The following is a 17918-nucleotide window of genomic DNA, read 5'->3' as shown; positions in this document are numbered from 1 at the left end:
GAACTTTAAACACAACCTATGTTGTTATCTAACACAAAAACATTTGATGCTGTTATGAGACTTTTACAGATGGGTTTGCAAAGAAGTTTTGCTCTTTGAGGTCTCAGTAAGTGAAAAGGAGAGCCTCAAGCTGGCAAAGTGAGTAGCAGTGTTATTTGTTAATATGCTTTGGGTGACTGCCCTGAAAAGCTGCTTGTCAGGCACAAAGATTTGAAAGGCTGGGAGAAATACTCCCCATGTCAGCACATATTAATTTATTTCCCATAAGCTCATTAGAGTTATACGCAGTGTTTGGTTTATGCAGACCCCACTAGGTAATGGACTTAAGAAGCAGAAGCTTCTTCCCAATTCTTACCACAGGCTGTGTTCTTTACACTGACTGTATAGATAGAAGGAGGAGGGACAGTAAATGCACCCCATATACACCTCAACCCAGGCCCTTTGCCTGGTCTGTATTGTTAATTGGGGTACAAAAAAAAAAAAGCAGAAGCTGATGACAGCAAATGCTCACCTAGGACATTTATATTGTTTTCTAGTAAAATTTGAGTACACTCAAGTTTTGTTATTATAGACTGATATTTACTCTGGTTGTAGTTAAGTTTCAGAACAGTAACTGAAGCTGGTAGTTTTACTGCAGTGTATACATATACATAAAATAATGCGGATTTAAAAACTTATTTTGAATCACTTTGTCCATAGCTCCTGACACAGACAACTAATGTTGCATGTCTGGGTACTAAGAAAAAGTCTACTCTGAGATCTAGGCAACCCTTGGTCTTAAAAAAGGCACTTCTCACTGTTCTACAGAACCACAAAGATTGCTGCCATAAATGTCAGTGCTATTTAAGGAGCAGCTCGAGTGACAAAGGCTCATCCTGGACTTCAAGTTATCTGTGGCCACACGTGCAACTTGTCTCTGAAGCTCCAGAGGGCCTGATTGAACAAGAAGCCCACCCTCTGTGAGTGAAATCTCAGACATCCCAGCTGCCATTCAGAATATGAATTCCAGGATGTGACCTGTCAAGACGAGCCACTTCAGCATATTGTGGCAATGCAGCTGTCACTGAGATACATAAGTCTCCAGAGAAAAGAGCTGTTTCCATGGTGGAATGAATACAAATGCACTCAAGTTTGAATGTGATTTTCTGTACTGGATGGTTGGCACTGAATATGCAGAGAAGTGAAAATGATCCCAGTCGGTCCCTCTTCTCATCTTTAATTGCTAAGCATTTTCTGCAACAGACTGGTTTGCTATTTTTCTTGGTCTTTAGTGAAGAGGGAAAGATATTTGAAATGTTTGGAGGCTTTCCTGTTTGAAGAAATAGAGTTGCCTTTTTCAGTGAATACAGAATTCCTGTATATCCCGAGGTGTTGCAATGGAATGTTTTTACCAAATGGAATGTTTTCACCATACTATTCTTAAGAAAAATCTTTTTGTATTTATTCCTTGATACTGAATTTATTCCATCCAACACATCAGTTTTTAGTTCTGAAAGCACTTTAGTTCTGGAAATAATTTTTAGTTCTATTTTGACCTTTAAAAATAAAATTGAGGCTGGAGCCAGAGCACAGCAGGTAAGGCATTTGCCTTGCACGTGCCTGCTAGGGACAAACCTGGGCTCAATCCATGGCATCCCATAACAGTGTTTTTCAACCTTTTAGTGCAAAGGCATACTTTTTCATGAAAATAAAATCACGAGGCACACCACCTTTAGAAAAAAGATTAAAAATTTTTTTAATCTGTGCCTATATTGAGTATATATAAAGTAATTCTCTTGCATAGGAATCAAATAAACACTAAGAAATTATTTTAATTACTTTATTATGAAATAAATCATTATAATCTAATGATAGGTCTATTTGTAAACCAAAGCCGCATGTTATGGATGAAATTGGAATTTTTCCCATGCACACCAGACAATATTTTATGGCACACTAGTTGCCGCAGCACAGTGGTTGAAAACACTGCCATAAGGTCCCCTGAGCTTGCCACGAACTATTCCTGACAGCAGAGCCAGGAGTAAACCCTGAATGCCACCAGTGTGGCCCACCAAAACACTAACTAACTAACTAACTAACTAACTAACTAACTAACTAAATAAATAAATAAATAAATAAATAAATAAATAAATTGATAGTTCTTAATTTATACAGTGAATGTCAAATGAATGTCAGTGATTAAGATTATTAATTATATAGGCATTTCCTAATAATTAACAAACATACCTGGTCCCTCGCATTTATTCCAAGTAGGTGGCCTTTAGTAGATTTTTGTATTAAAAGCTTTTTTATAAATGGGAACACACTCAACTACTAAACTCATTATTTAATTTGGTATACCCTGGATAAAGCTGTTGAAATAAATGTTTAACAGAAATATCTTAGATTTATCAATAATTGTACCTATCTGTATTGCCCACCAACAGACTTAATAACCTTCCTTAAACTCGTACAATGAATGAAATTCATTTTACTAATTTAAAAAGAAAATGCCTACGCCTAATCATAGTCTAAACTAATATATTTTACTGGTTCATCTTATATGTAATGCCAGCTTTTTTTTTTTATTAATACTATATTCTTACTTAAGATGTGTAATTATTATAAGATATATAGATTTGGTTAATGTGAAAAAATTAGACGTTACTTATTTTCAGATTTGTGAAGGTTAAATTTTATTTCACTAAATCTATTAGCATTGAATTATGAGGTAACCTTGAGGTTTTTGTGCATGACATTTCGTCATTGTTCTGCAGATTTCTTCCCCTTCCCTAATACCCATTATTCCCCAGATGGTTAGCCATCATTACTGGAAAATTATGAACAATGTTTTAGGTAGAACAGATGTAAGCAGTTTGTAATTTCTCCTTTTCTGAACCAGCTTTGTTTTGATGAATCAAATGAAAATGGAAACTTCTGTAAAACTTACGTTTGAAAAATAGCAGGGTTTTCCCACATGAGTATATGTGAGAATACGTGTGAGTTGAGAGAGAAACTAGCAAGGATGTGTGAAAATGCACGCCAAAAGTTCATCACATAACATTCCAGTAGAGTATTAATTTCTAAATCTGTAGAATGACATGTTATAAATAGTCTAGTACATTACCAAAATGCCATTCTGTTTACATTTTGAGAAATATTTTGCTTGTGTAATATGTGCTTGAAGATGTTTGATTGTGTTTGTTTTCTTTGTAAGAATACAAAGAGAATTTTAGAAATATAGAAATCACTAGTAACTTTTCAGAAAGTGAAATGTAAACTTTTGGATAAAGATATTTCTGATAAATCATGTTATATACAAGTCATAATTTTATTTTGACCCTCATATAGTTTATTTAAATTAAGCTTTGCTGATCATTCAGTTTTAGAAAAAATTATCTATAAACATTGGCAAAAAAGGGAAAGAAAAAGTAGCTAATATAGACAAATATTTATTCTACAGATGTTAAGCACATATTGCTTTATACATTAATATTCATTACTAAACAGTATGATTTGTCATATTTACTATAACCTGTTACCAACTTAATCTATTATTTATTGTTCCTAATGGTCAAATTTCCTGTACTTTGTTGTTCTTTCTATTTCTATATCATTTTTGTCCTGGGAAGATAATCAGAGTGAATATTTTCTGTTTTCTTTGAAGTTCTGATACCACTCTTTTTGACAGTTGGATTAGAGTAGGTAACTTCAAATTCTTGCCCTTAATTCTCTAACTTTAGATCAGGTAACTTCAAAGTCTTGAACTTAAGAATATGGTTAATATGGTTAACTCTATATGCAATGGAAAGCACTTAACATCAGAAATGGATGCTCTCAAGAACAGCCAGAGTGTACTTCGTCTGTGATTTTCTCATTGCATTAGAAAGCTTAGTGTTAATATTATACAAATAAATTTAGAGAAAATTCACAGAATACTCAAAGCTCTTTCTTTTAATTGTGTCCTTTTAAAATCTTATGCGTTCCTTTAGCCATATTTGAAATATCAAAATAAGGTAATCCGATTAAATCCAAGCAAAACAACTAGAAAATTTCTGTTTTCCTACTCTATCCTCTTCCAGAAATGTACCTGTTTTCTCTTTTATTGAGCATAATCACTGATTTGATCTAATTCACTGGTGCTGCAAGAAAATTACTATCTTTCTAATGTAGACACACTTTTTACTTCAAGTGTATTTAATTATTTGATGAAGAACCCCCCTAGACTAATCTAGAAAGGGTCTTCGATTTCTTTTTAGGTTCTATCAATTATATATATATATATATCGAGATATAGATATATATCTCTTTCCTTAAATTCCTGAGTTTGCTTTTGTACAAAATTGTTATGTATGGATAAAAAGGCCTGTTTTCATGCCTGTATAAAATAAAGTAGCCTCTGGTCAGATTATATAGAGTGCTTATAAATTTTAATGATGTTCCTTAAAATGAATCAGATTTATCTTCTTTATTGAAAGGATGAATGTTAAAATAACAATTGAGACATTTTAGGGTTGTTTTTAGTTAATGGGGAGATCATTAAAGCATCCATGGAGAATGTTTTAATATTTAAAATCTATCACTGTTTTCTTTTCCCTAAAACTTAAATTGAATTGTTCGCAGTACTATAATGTATTTTTTTCTGATTTATTCCCCAAATTTATTCCATGCTTCAACACTCTATGCATGGTTGTGCATCTAGAAAATTTATAAATGAAATTTGAGTCAGTGTACAAAATAGTATTGCGTGCATGTTATTACACAAAGAGAAACAGATGGTCAAGAATCTAGCATATAATCTTGGAAAACTGACTCCTACAGATTGCCTGCCTTCAGATTTTTTTCTCCCCAAGTAGAATCAGTCATCAAAGAAGTGACTAGATGCTTTATTATGGAAATCTTCTTCTTAAATAAGACCAACAAGTCACTACAATTACATTTTAATGTTAAGGAAAGTTATATTTCACTCTCTTGATAAGTTTATTGTTATGAGGCCTATGCTAATTATCTCCATCAACATATATTATTATTCTAAGTGTCAGAAAAAAGTTTTCTAATTTTTCATTTCAGAATACTATTATATTAGTATAGTTAAAAGAAAACAAGCAGTCTGAAATAACTGGTTGTCTTAGGCAATGCTTCAAATCTGTGTGAATTTTGTAATAACTGTATTAAGTTGAACTGTACAGTTTACATTTCAAATAGAAAACTAATGATCCTATTCCCCTGCCTTTGAAAACTTGTGAAGTTCGAAAGAAGTATCTAGTACATTTCTATTTGTTTTGCTTCCCTTTGCTTTAGAACTTTCAAGTCCTATTTGTGTAATGGAAGCAATAAATCATCTATTATTTTAAACAAAAGCAACCAGACTAGACTCAAAGACCTTAGATTGTTAAGAATTTCCATAAATATCTAATTGAACTTTTTTTTGCATGTACATTTATAATTCACAGTGACTTGTTACTTGAATTATGTTTTTCAATGCTTTCTACATTTTCAGAAAGTAATATAGTACATCTCAAAGAGCTGGAAATTTCAGAACCTAAGTCTTGAAACACAAGAGATCAAATAAATCTCATCAAGCAAATGCTAGTTTGTTGTAATAGCTCACTCTATTTTAAGGCCAAAGATTTCCATTTTATTAAGATGATAAGCTTTATAATACAAAATAATCAATCAAATATTGCTTCTTATTTTTATTCAAAGGAATTCATTATTAAAAATATACAATGTATTTATATAAGTGATTTAGATAAGCACTATATATGGGTATGAATTATAGATGAAATATAAATATCTTTATTTGAAAATTATTCTTTTATTTTGTGCTATAATTATTATCATTATTAAGAACTATAAATAACTTATTACAGTTAATAAAATAGTTAGACTCAAGAATTTATCTTCTTACCAGTGTGACATATACATGTTCACTAATACTTTTTTATAATGCAGGTTTAATGTTATATAATATAAAATAGTAAATGATTCAAATTCCTTTTTAATGTGACAGAATCGTGTAACTGTCATCTTATTTTTAACCCAAAAAGTGACCTCAAATCCATTTGCAGTCATTCTTTATCTCTATCACTTTTCAACTTTATGTATTACTATTTAAATTTCATATAATTTTCCAATTGTATGAATATGCTATCTTTTATCTGTGCATTACAAATTAAAATGTGAGTTGTTTCCACTGTATCTACTTTTTTGTTTTGGTTTGCTTTGTTTTTTGGACCACACCCTGTGACGCCCAGGGGTTTCTCCTGGCTATGCACATGGAAATCGCTCCTGGCTTGGGGGACCATATGAGATGCAGGGGGATCAAACCCCGGTCCCTCCTATGCTAGCGCGGGCAAGACAGATAGATGCTTTACTATTCTGTGCCACCATTATGGCCCCTTCACTGTGTCTACTTTTAAAATGTTGCTTTAGGTAATGGTAATTATTTTATGTGAGTATGATTTCAATTTTTTTAGTAATGTCAAAAAGCTGTACTTGCTATTTATCTCTCCAGACACTTCACTTATTTGAGAATCAAGTTCCTTATTAAATATATATTTTACAAATAGTTTCTCTCACTTTGAGAACTGTTCATTGTTATTGTATCCTTTAAATACAAAACTTTTTGCATTTTTGGAAACCAATTTATCAATTTTTCAGCTACTCATTAGATACTGCCTGTTTTCATAGAATTTCATTCTTGAAATTCCAATCATTACTTTTAGAGTCTGTGATCCATTTTGAATTAAATTTGCACTCACTATTAGTGAAAGAATCCAAATTTAGGAATATTATAATGAAATCAGAAGGTAAACTAGAGGGAAGTTATGGATTAGTATGATTTTATAGAACTGTTTCACTTTCATATTTTTCTGCAAACAATTGGTTATTTTGTAATATAATCCTTATAGCTACTCTTCTGTTCATTTTATTTTCTTCTAAGTATTTTAAAATACTTAAAACATCGACTTATATTCTCCCTTTCAGCAACTATTTTATAAATGTAATTTATAAATTTAGTGAGTCTGTCTAAAACCATGTTGAAGTTTTAATGTTAAGTGAGTCTTGATAAAAGATAAGACATAAAATATTATAAAGCACCTTCTAGCTCTTTAGTATTTCAGGGATAGAATTTCTGATTATATGTAACATTGTAATTCAATTCATTTCCTGAAGCCTAGATTTGTGCTATTATCTCAGTAATATTCCCTCAATCATCATTTCCCTCAACTTTAATACTGTTGTTGTTGTTGTTTTTTTTTTTTTTTTTTTTGTCTACTTGTTTTTGGACAAAACCCAGCAGTGCTCAGGACTTATTCCTGACTCTGAGTTCAGGGATCACTCATAGTAGGCTCAGAGGACAATTAGTGCCAGGAATTGAACCTAGGTCAGACACATGTCTACCTTCTGTTCCATTACTTCATACTTAAAAGCTTCTTTCTTAACCTACACATTAAAAACAAAGCATTTTATTTGCAATAAACTTAGGTCTAGAAGAAGATAATTGTATAATATATACATATATAGCTATATATGTGTATATATATATATATTAAATTAGAGGTATAGTAAAATTAAAGCCAATGAGATGCTGTTGACCCAGTTCAATCTCCAATATTTCCAAGCATCATCATGCCAAGCTTCAGTGATTCCTGAGCACAGCCAGTAGTAAGCTCTGAACACTGCCAAGTATGAGCCCCTCCAACAAAAAAATAACCCAAAATTATAGTAATATGAATTGTGGAGGGACCGGAGTGATAGTGCAGCAGTAGGGCACTTTCCTTGCACGCGGCTGACTTAGTACAGACCTGGGTTCGATCCCTGGCGTCCCTTATGGTCCCCCAAGCCAAGAGTGGTTTCTGAGCTTATAGCCAGGAGTAACCCCTGAGCATCACCGAGTGTGGCTCAAAAACAGAACAAAACAAACAAAAAAAAGATAATATGAATTGTGGGGGAAAACATCTCTCAATTTTTTCTGTATATCATAGAATCTGTATAATTAGAAGAAAACTTATATTCTATAATGCACCTCTATCTTTTTCTAATACATAATTTTAGTAATTTTTCTGAGAACTCCATACTTTTAGCTTTCATTTATTGTAAATCCCATGCCCTCCTGTTTTTACTTTTAGGAATATTATTTTATATAATTGTATATGTTTTATGGACTCAATCTCACATTCCTTTATAATGTATTTTATCAAACCTTGACCTATTATTCATGTCTTGTTGATCAAATATTTCTTTCAACCTTAAAAGGGTATGTTAGTGTAACTAAGGCCTTCATAATTTCCGATTTTTTAAATGGCCATAAACAAGGGAAATTGGCATTAACCTCAATTAATTATCTCATTCTTCCAAAGACTGTCTCTTCTTTCATGTTTTTACTATTTTTACCTCTTGGTTATCTTAGCAATTAGGATGAAGGTGGGTGGCGTTAGATCACACTCAATGGTTCTCAAGGTCTATTATCATTTGTACTTAGAGATCATTTCTGAGTTGCTCTAACGTCCCTTCTAGAAATCAACTATGATTGACAACATGAAGCACTTTAAAACCTGAACTTAAGCTCCAGGCTTCATTTTAGAAATTTATGTCATAAATTCCTGTTGTCTTTCAGAATAGGTTAAAATATAAAGCAGTAAAACCTTTGGTACTTCATCTGCTTCATCTCTTTTGAGAGTGGTCACAGAGATTTAAGAATCAATTCAAAATTTTAAATATTTTCTTTAGAAATTCTTAAAATATAATGATAATTATAATGTAAATATGAGAATTCTTTTGACATTTTTACCTGATTTTGGGAGATACTGGATGTGACCATGCTATGCTGTACACAGAGGTTACTACTGGCTCTAAGCTCAGGGCTCACTCCTGGTAGTGCTTAGGAACTATGTGTGATGTCAGGTGTGAATCATATTACATTATATCTCCCTGTAATTATCCCCTGCCTATGCTGGTGGGATTTTTTTTTGTTTGCTTCATTGTTGTGGCTTTGAGCATTTGGGGGAGGTGGAAGTACTAGTGACCAAATCAGGGTCTTTACAATCAAGGCAAATGCTCTACCACTAAGCTACATCCCCAGAGATAATGATTAAATTATCTTTTACTCAAATCTGGGCTATTCATAACATGATTTTGAGAGCATTCTATTTTATCTCTTGCAGACATGGTTTTGATATCTTAAATACATTCTAGATAATTTATTTTATTTTTTAAAACATAACTAATCATCTGATTTTCTTTGACAACAATCTCCTTGTCTTTAACTTTGAAATCGTAAAGACATAACATTTTAGATAAACAAAGATCAATTTCATGAATTTGTAAGTAGACAGAATTTTATTTTTCATAGTTGAAGTATTAGTGAAAATAAGAAACAATGTTAAGTTCATTAGAAGGATGATATTTATCAACCACTTTCATAATGTTATAGGAGAGAAATACCATGTTTTGTCAGATTTCAATTTAAAAAATAAGGATAATAAGAAGTAAAACAATGTTAAGATTAAACTACTACAACTGAATGAAATTCCTGTTTCTCAGACTGAATTCAAATTATCTGTGACCTTTTATAAATGACAGTTTTTTATATATTAGAAATCATATTAAGAATTTTATTTTACTGCTAAGAAAATTGAGACTGCATATAAAGCATGGTCAAAATCAGAGTTAGCAAAAAGAAAAACTGGTAAATATTTCTGTTTTTCCAGTTCTTCCCTCACTATTGAACATTGTTACGCAGAAATATGAGAGAAATATGAGAAATATGCGTATGCTTGATTTTATTGACACTACAAATTCTAAATGTGTCTGAAGGAATAAATTTAATGTTGACTTATTAAGTTTCTACTACATATCTTTTTGACATAATACTAAGAAATAAATATATAATTATAATGAACTTCTTTAGAGTGTATTGAAGCTGCAAGCTATATCCCTATCTTTTCTTTTTTATATAAACTAATTGAAAGTAAATAATAAACTAAATATTTTTTCTAAAATTTTTTTAAATTTGAATTTACTTGTGAAAATTTATGAGAGTACCTATCAAAGTGATTAAGGGAAGGGGGTATATAGGCAGCTATATCATATCAGATTTGATCAATGATCCAGGCTTTGTGCTCAGGATTTACTCCTAACAGTGTTCAAGGGACTGTTTGTGGTGTCATGGATCAAATAATGACTTTTGAGTCAGAGCAATAATGCAGATAATAGGGCATTGCCTTGTACATAGCCAAACTGAGTTTCATACCCATGGTAGCACATATTAGGATTTTATGCGCATCATGTGAAAGTATTTTGAAAAAACTGGAGGAGTCTTAATATTGCAATAAAGAGAGCCATGTGTCACAAAGCAAGTGATCAGTATTCTTATAGATCTAGAATTATTTTTTTTTAGGTTTTGGGCCATACCATGCAGTGCTCAGGGTTACCCCTGGTTCTGTGCTCAGAAATCTCTCCAGACAGGCGCGGGGACCCACATGGGATGCCAGAGATCAAACCCGAGTCTGTACCAGGTTGACAGAGTGCAAGGCAAATGCCCAACCACTATGCTATTATTCCAGCCCCAGATCTAGAATTCTTCACACTGTGTCAACATGACTGTATACTTACTCAGATAAAAAAAAAAAGAGAGAGAGTTGAAATTTAAAGCTATTGTCAAAACCTGATTTCTATATTATATATCAGATAAAACAAATGTGTATCAAATATAGCAGTAATAGGGGTGAAAAGTATTTTCTGTTTTCCTTAAAAAAGAATCTCTTAATATGGATCTCTACAAAGTACTTGTTGAAATATATATATAAGACTGGATTGAAATTATAAATTTTATTTTACTTGAATACTATTGAAAATACATCGAGGGGCCGGAGAGATAGAATGGAGGTAAGGCATTTGGCTTGCATGCAGAAGGGTGGTGGTGCAAATACCTGCATCCAATATGGTCCCCTGAGCCTGCCAGGAGCGATTTCTGAGCATAGAGCCAAGAGTAACCTCTGAGTGCTGTGGGATGTGACCCAAAAAAACAAACAAACAAAAATACATTGAAATATTATTCTGAGTTAATGGAAATCTTTTTTTGATAACAGGTCGCTGCCTGTGGAATTTCCAATGGGTTAAGCAAACTGTATATTAAATCCACGAATATTTTTTTTATTTCAAACACCTTTGAGAATGTAGTTGGGAAAAGCACAACACTGGTGGTCACATTTGCTTTTGGGGAAGAGAAAGACAAAAATATTATCTGCTTAAAAAACATCACCACTTACATTTAACTGCTACCAAAACATCTTTATTTTTAAGTGTATAAACTGTTCAAAATGGCTTTGAGAAATTTTGATGATAATTCATTTCCAATTACAATTAAAATATTCAAATCTGAGAATCCATAGAGCAAGGAATCAAGTGATGGTTGACCTCAAGTATGACATGAACTTTTGGGGGAGTGTGGGTTGTGCCCAGGACTCACTCTCAGTTTTGTACTAAGGTATCATTTATGGTTCATTTCAGAGACTATATGGAATTCAATTCATGTCACACTAATACTCTGCACACTATTCTATTCCTCTGGTTTTGAGAAGCTAGCACCTTAAAACCTGTACATTCTCTCCAACATCACAACTGTAAATTCTAATATAAGTGAAATGAACCTATGCTAAGAAACTGATTAGGATCCTCAAGGAGAAAGATGGATTGCATGATAAGAAATAAATTATTTTTACTTTAAGCATTGCTCTACTTTAATATGGTGTTCTATAATAAAAATGTTAGATCTGGAGCTGTCCCAAAATTTATGCAATGTGAATTCTTGTTGTGGTGACTATTTCACCCTAGAGCCCCAAAATTAAAATGAGATCTTTAGTGACCTTAGTTCTGATGTGATGATATATGTGAGAAAAATTATTTTAATAATTTGGGTAAAGTTTCTCAACAGGTATTTTGTCTTAATCTGTGAACTAATATATGCTCATAAGGAAAAGATTTCATGCAAAATTTTAAAGAATAGTGCTCTTATGTTCCCTGACTCAGTATCTATACTAAAATTATTATTTTAACTTTTTAGAGAGTTAATGCATTAAACCTTGTCATATAGAGTCCTTCTTGTAAATTCAAATCACACATATTGTCATTTGATAGAGAATGTTATCTTAAGAGAAAGATATGTTTGATTTCTTGATTGAAAATAGATGTGAACTGTCATTGGTCACTAAAACTGCTGCTTATAATATTTCTTTATAGAACTTCTGGCTTGAAATAAACATCGTTTTTTGTTTGAGGGGCCATACCTGGTTGTGCTCAGTGCTTACTCTTGGTTCTACTCTCTGGGATCAAACATGGTGGACTCAGAACTACATGGGTGCCAGGAATTGAATCTAGGTCTGTCACATGTAAGGCAAGCACCTACGCACTGTATCACATCTGCCATTCTCAAATGAACATATTTTTATTCACCAGGTCCTATATTTTAGTATGAGACAAAATCTGAGTTTTGCCATAAAGCATATTTCTAGTTTTAAAAATCAAGATGCATTTAAGTACCTTTGCTTGAATACATTAACATCTAAAGGAAGGTAAAAATAAAAAAGTGTTGGGGGTTGAGCAAATTGGATCACGAAAGCTACCTCCACTTTTATAAAGAAGTACTATTTGAAACAGTAATAGGATTTTCTAAGTAGAGAAAAAGTCTTTGTTAATGGTTGAAGGAATATAGTATCTTGCATGTGGCAGATCTGAGGTAAGTCTCTTGCACTCAACATAGTTTCCTGAGACTATCAGGAGTAATCCCTGGATGCAGAGTAAGGACTAAGCCCTGATTACTATTGCTGGGTATTTCCAAAAAGGTAAAGAAAGAAAATGTCTTCAAAGAAAAATATTGTTTTTCAATAAATGAAACATGCCTATTGAGGTTAAATGATATGCCTTCATTTGTTCAGCCAGTATTAGTTACAGAAGTCACTGTGAAACTTGAAAATGGATGAAAAAATTGCATGGAAGAATGAACTGCTTTGGTGTATACAAAAATCATATTATCAAGATTTAGATATTATTATACACAGTAATGCAGGCTTGTCTATGCACTTATTATTTTACATCATCATGGTGTCACAATTTTTATTATTAACCAGAGCCCAAGGAAATGAATTATCTTTCCTTTAAATAAACATTATAGTACAGATTCATACCCATATTATGTGAGTAAAATTATGGTATCTATGTCCCTCTGCATTGGTATACAAACATGTTTCAAAGATAGAATTTGTTTCAAATAAAGAAACAAGACTGACAAGACTAAAGCAATCAGACTGTTGAGCAAAAACAGAATTTTAATGCTGAGAAATAGAAACACTGCATCTATGCACAATCAAGAAGTTTCAACTCACATAAAATTGAAAGGGGAGTTGTTTTATACAGTAGTTGGCTATTAATAGTGTACTATTAAAAACAGAATATTGTACATTAATATATGTACTACTAAAATGATAGAACAAAAGGAAATATGAGAATTAAAACAAACTAATTGGTGAAAAGGTATAATATATATTTACATATATATAGGAATGATCATATAAAAGATTAAACCTAAAACAACTAGAGAAAGAAATGGCAATAGCATTTATAACAGTAAGCATCTCTTTCTGTTTGTATCAGTTATCTCATTCATTTAGAGGGGGCTGTTAAAGCTGTTTCCTTCCACCCATTCACTTTCTTTTCTGAAAATCCTCATTCACTCTTCCTCTAGTTAAAAAAAAAACCTACTAGGAGAAACACAAATTAATTTTTGTAATTATAAAACCACAAAAACAGGAGACCAAGGCAGTTTCTATAACTTTTCTGGTGGGTGTATTTTGTTCTTTGAGTGTTTGTTTTTGTGCTTTCGAATGGGTCACATCTGGAAGTGCTCAGGGCTTACTCCTAGCTCTACTCTTAAAGATAGTCTCTGGTGGCATCAAGGGACTATATTCAGTGCCAGGAATTAAACTATGATTGGCTGCAAGTAAAACAAGATCCATCTCCCTGGCATTATTTCTCTGATCCCTTAGATTTAATCTCATGTTTTCTTCTACACTTGCTAGTTTCTTCGTAATGTTTATATTCTGCTCTGATTTTAAAATGTCAGTAATTTGAGAATTAACTAGTTTTTAATTTACAGTGTTTCACATAAAGCTTTTGATCAAAAAAGTACATGAGTTATTATATATCTTTAAACTGGAAGCCCTTAAAATCATTTTCCTTCATCATGATTTACCTTAAGTTGTCATTGTGTTACATGTAAAGTTGTTATGGCATTATGTCTATGACCAAATGGAATTTAGTGGGTTTATATGATTGTCTTTTTGTAATTAATAAATGAAAAATTTTATTTATAAATATAGTATTAGTTATATATCAGATGACCTTTACAGCATAAAATATTTAATTTCTTGCTAGTATAATCTCCTAAAGAGTAAGATTAATCAGTAACTTTAAAAGCTAACCAATTTCATCTGCTGACATTTGTAACCACACTATAAATCACATAATAAAATTTTCTGATAAGAATCAATTCTTGGGGCCTGAGAAGTGGTACAGCCTTAGGACATTTGCTTTGCATGCAGCTGACCTTGGATGGACCACGGTTCGATTCCCCAGGAGTGATTTCTGAACTCAGAGTCAGGAGTAACTCCTGAACATCACAGGGTGTGGCCCAAAAAAGCAAAAAAAAAAAAAAAAAAGGTAAGAGTCGATTCTTATTAAAAACACTTGCTTTCTCAGTTTTGAGGGCCAGACCTGTAGTACAGTAGGGAGAGTGCTAATCTGGAATTCATCTGTAACATCCCATAGTTCCTCAAGGCAATCAAGATTTATCCCTGAACACAGACAGATAGATATACACTCTCACACCAAAAAAAAAAAAAAAAAAAGAATCAAAGAAAAAGCTTTCAAGATGTAAACTGTGGCCTCAAAGTCTAAACTATCATTTAACTATAACTCTTGTACTAAATAATTGTTCGGTTCCTTACAATGTTAACAAATGTATCAACTTTTGTTTCTAAATACACAGCTATGGATTGTGAGAAAATTTTAGATATCTTTTCTATAGTTTTTTTTATTTTATTAAATAAACATGATTTACAATGTTATTCATAGTTGAGTCTTAGACACATAATGTTCCAGCATAGATCACCACTAATGTCAACTTCAATCCACCAATATTCCTTCAGCTTGCCATCTTTGCAGACATCTTTTTGTGTCCTTTTGTTAACAGTTGTGTCACATGATTTCAGTGCAGCTGAGTCTGTGGTTAGTATATTTAGCTCTTATTCCTTACTAACAATGATCCTGTATCCCCTTCACTTCTGTGCCTTCCCAATTTATCATCAGTCTCCTCCACTCTCTTACTTCTCCTTACTTATACTCTGAGGCCAAAGGCAATCTAGGCTTTTCCCCACTTTAAACCATTGTATCTTCTCAATCAATTAATCTAAATACCGCATAAAAAAGGTCTTCGTTTATCCTTTTTTTTCTAACTTACTTCATTTCAGTTACATCCAGCTTGCAGCCAAAGGCATGATTTCATCATTCCTTACAGCTGTGTAGTATTTCACATGTTTTGTATGTGTTGTATTACAGAAGTTCTGTATTTTTTGTATTAAAATAGATTTTCATTTCTCAAAATTTGTTTAGAATCTTATTTTGTGAGAAGAGGCTTTCTCAAGACAGATGTGATAAAGAAAGCAACATCAATCTCAAAACAATGTCTCATAAATTACTTGGAAATTTATGAAATAACTTTATTTTTCATTATTTTAACATTGGGTCCCACCCAGCTCAGGGCAAATGCAGAGCACTCTGCTAAAAAGTCATTCTTGAGCAGTGTCCATGGACCATATGCAGTGCTGGGGGTTGGCCACTTGCAAGTCAGGTGTCTTAACCCCCTAAACTATCTCTCTTGCCCTTTTTCCCCAACCTCCTTTAGATATTCCTGTACAAAATACTGATTTGCCAAGTAAACAATATGTCTTTTCAACGGAGATAAATAATTTGTATGTTTGCTATGTCAGCAAAATTGGGAAAAAATAGTGAAGCTGAACATTTTGGAGAATTTTATTGTATTGGTAGTAAACTAAAACTTTTGATTTTTTTCCTTATTTATTCAAGTCTGAAACATCAAGCAGTTATTTACAGTGGCTTGTCATTTGTCTTGTGTTGCTTTTTTCATGGGTTAAGGCAGTAGTGTTAATTAGCTTTGATAAATTTTGACTTGCACTCTGAAGTTAAACAAGTTGGCACAATGTCTGCATTTTACAAATTTGTTTGGAATTTTCATTAAAATATTATGAAAATGTATAGGTATCATTACATTTCTTTTTCTAAAAGAGTTATTTAATCACTGTCCAATTTCTGTACTATTTTTGCAGACATTTTGACTTTTCCTGAGAACATTCTACTCTATATTATGAAACTGCGGATAAACAATTTATTTTGAAAATGAGATTTTACTCTACTAGTTAACTATACTGTGACCCTTGACCCAAAATTAAGCAAGAAAATAAGGGGAAAACAATAAAAATTACATTAAAAGTTTTAAATAGTCAAGAGTTATTTTTTTAACCACTTTGGGTTATTTTGAATAAAGATACATGTTAAATTAACTTCAGTTTAGTATAAGTATGGTATACTGATCTAGGATATGTTGTGTATTTCTCTAAATTCTTCTCTTTTATGTGTATGTATTTTTCAGTTACTGGCTGACAAATAAGGTCCCCATCAAAAGGCCCAGCACCGGTCTCCTCATGTACACACTTGCCACAAGATTCTGTGACGAAATTCACCTGTACGGATTCTGGCCTTTCCCCAAGGACTTGAATGGAAAAGCTGTTAAATACCATTACTATGATGACTTAAAATATAGATACTTTTCCACTGCTAGTCCGCACAGAATGCCATTAGAATTCAAAACATTAAATGTGCTACATAATAGGGGAGCTCTAAAACTGACAACAGGAAAGTGTGTAAAGCAATAAAGCACAGTGGAAGGTTTGAAAACAAACTGAGTATGCACTTCATTTCTGAAGATGCTTTCTAAAGTATATGAAGAGGATACCAAACAGGATTGGTTTTCAGCATCTACCAACTAACTGGAAGGAGATGAAGGACATTCATGAGGAATCCACTACCAGCTGATGAAATAAATACCTGCAAAGTGCTCAAAAATTAAACATTTTGACTTCAAAGGTCCTTGTAAGTGCCACTTCCACTAAGAACACAGTTTGAATGTATAATACGTAGTGTTTACAAGATCTAATAATGCACTTGTCATTAGTTAATGAAGCAGATATGTTCATCACAGTTGGGCTGCCATTGCAATGCCAAGCACATTAGAAGAGCAACCCAGAAATACAACTCAGCCTTTGTGGAAATCAAACTACCCTTGTCAGCAGAAATCAAGACGAAAACCATTTGAGCAGTGAAATCTCTTAAGATTGAACAACTCAACTAATTGCCTTCAGTCAGGATTCCAAGTCTGATCATGAATTTAATGTTTGTTTCTGTTTTCTATTTGTCTTCTAGATTATATTTTGGTTGGGTATTGAGTGCTTAGAAACCCTTTCTGAAATAAATATAAGTGAGACAAATAACTTTCAAGTACTCATTTTCAAGGTCTTATATTTTCTAAGATACAGTAACACAATAAGTCTAAAATGTTTATTTTAAAATCTAGACCTCCGGGGCCGGGTAGGTGGCGCTGGAGGTAAGGTGTCTGCCTTGCAAGCGCTAGCCAAGGAAGGACCGCGGTTCGATCCCCCGGTGTCCCATATGGTCCCCCCAAGCCAGGGGCGATTTCTGAGCACATAGCCAGGAGTAACCCCTGAGCGTCAAACGGGTGTGGCCCAAAAACCAAAAAAAAAAAAAAAAAAATCTAGACCTCCACAATTTTTCCCAAAGTTGTA

At 32.7% G+C, this 17918-nt stretch overlaps 1 protein-coding gene and 1 non-coding gene across 2 annotated transcripts in view; both read left to right on the top strand.

Annotated features, from left to right (window-relative positions):
• ST8SIA4 (ST8 alpha-N-acetyl-neuraminide alpha-2,8-sialyltransferase 4) overlaps positions 1-17139 on the top strand; it is a 100255-nt gene extending 83116 nt beyond the window's left edge. The window contains exon 5 of the mRNA XM_049769153.1: positions 16709-17139. Coding sequence (XP_049625110.1) covers positions 16709-16991 — 283 coding nt within the window. The 3' untranslated portion in view covers positions 16992-17139. The remainder of the gene's footprint in view (positions 1-16708) is intronic.
• LOC126002647 (small nucleolar RNA SNORA51) lies at positions 339-475 on the top strand. Its single transcript, XR_007493328.1, has one exon. It is a non-coding gene; the product is annotated as a small nucleolar RNA SNORA51 (small nucleolar RNA).
• Positions 17140-17918: the final 779 nt, after the last annotated feature.

Source organism: Suncus etruscus, chromosome 2, assembly GCF_024139225.1.
Source record: "Suncus etruscus isolate mSunEtr1 chromosome 2, mSunEtr1.pri.cur, whole genome shotgun sequence".
Lineage (NCBI taxonomy): Eukaryota > Metazoa > Chordata > Mammalia > Eulipotyphla > Soricidae > Suncus > Suncus etruscus.
Note: the sequence above shows the minus strand (reverse complement) of the source record. Positions and strands in the feature narration are given on the sequence as shown.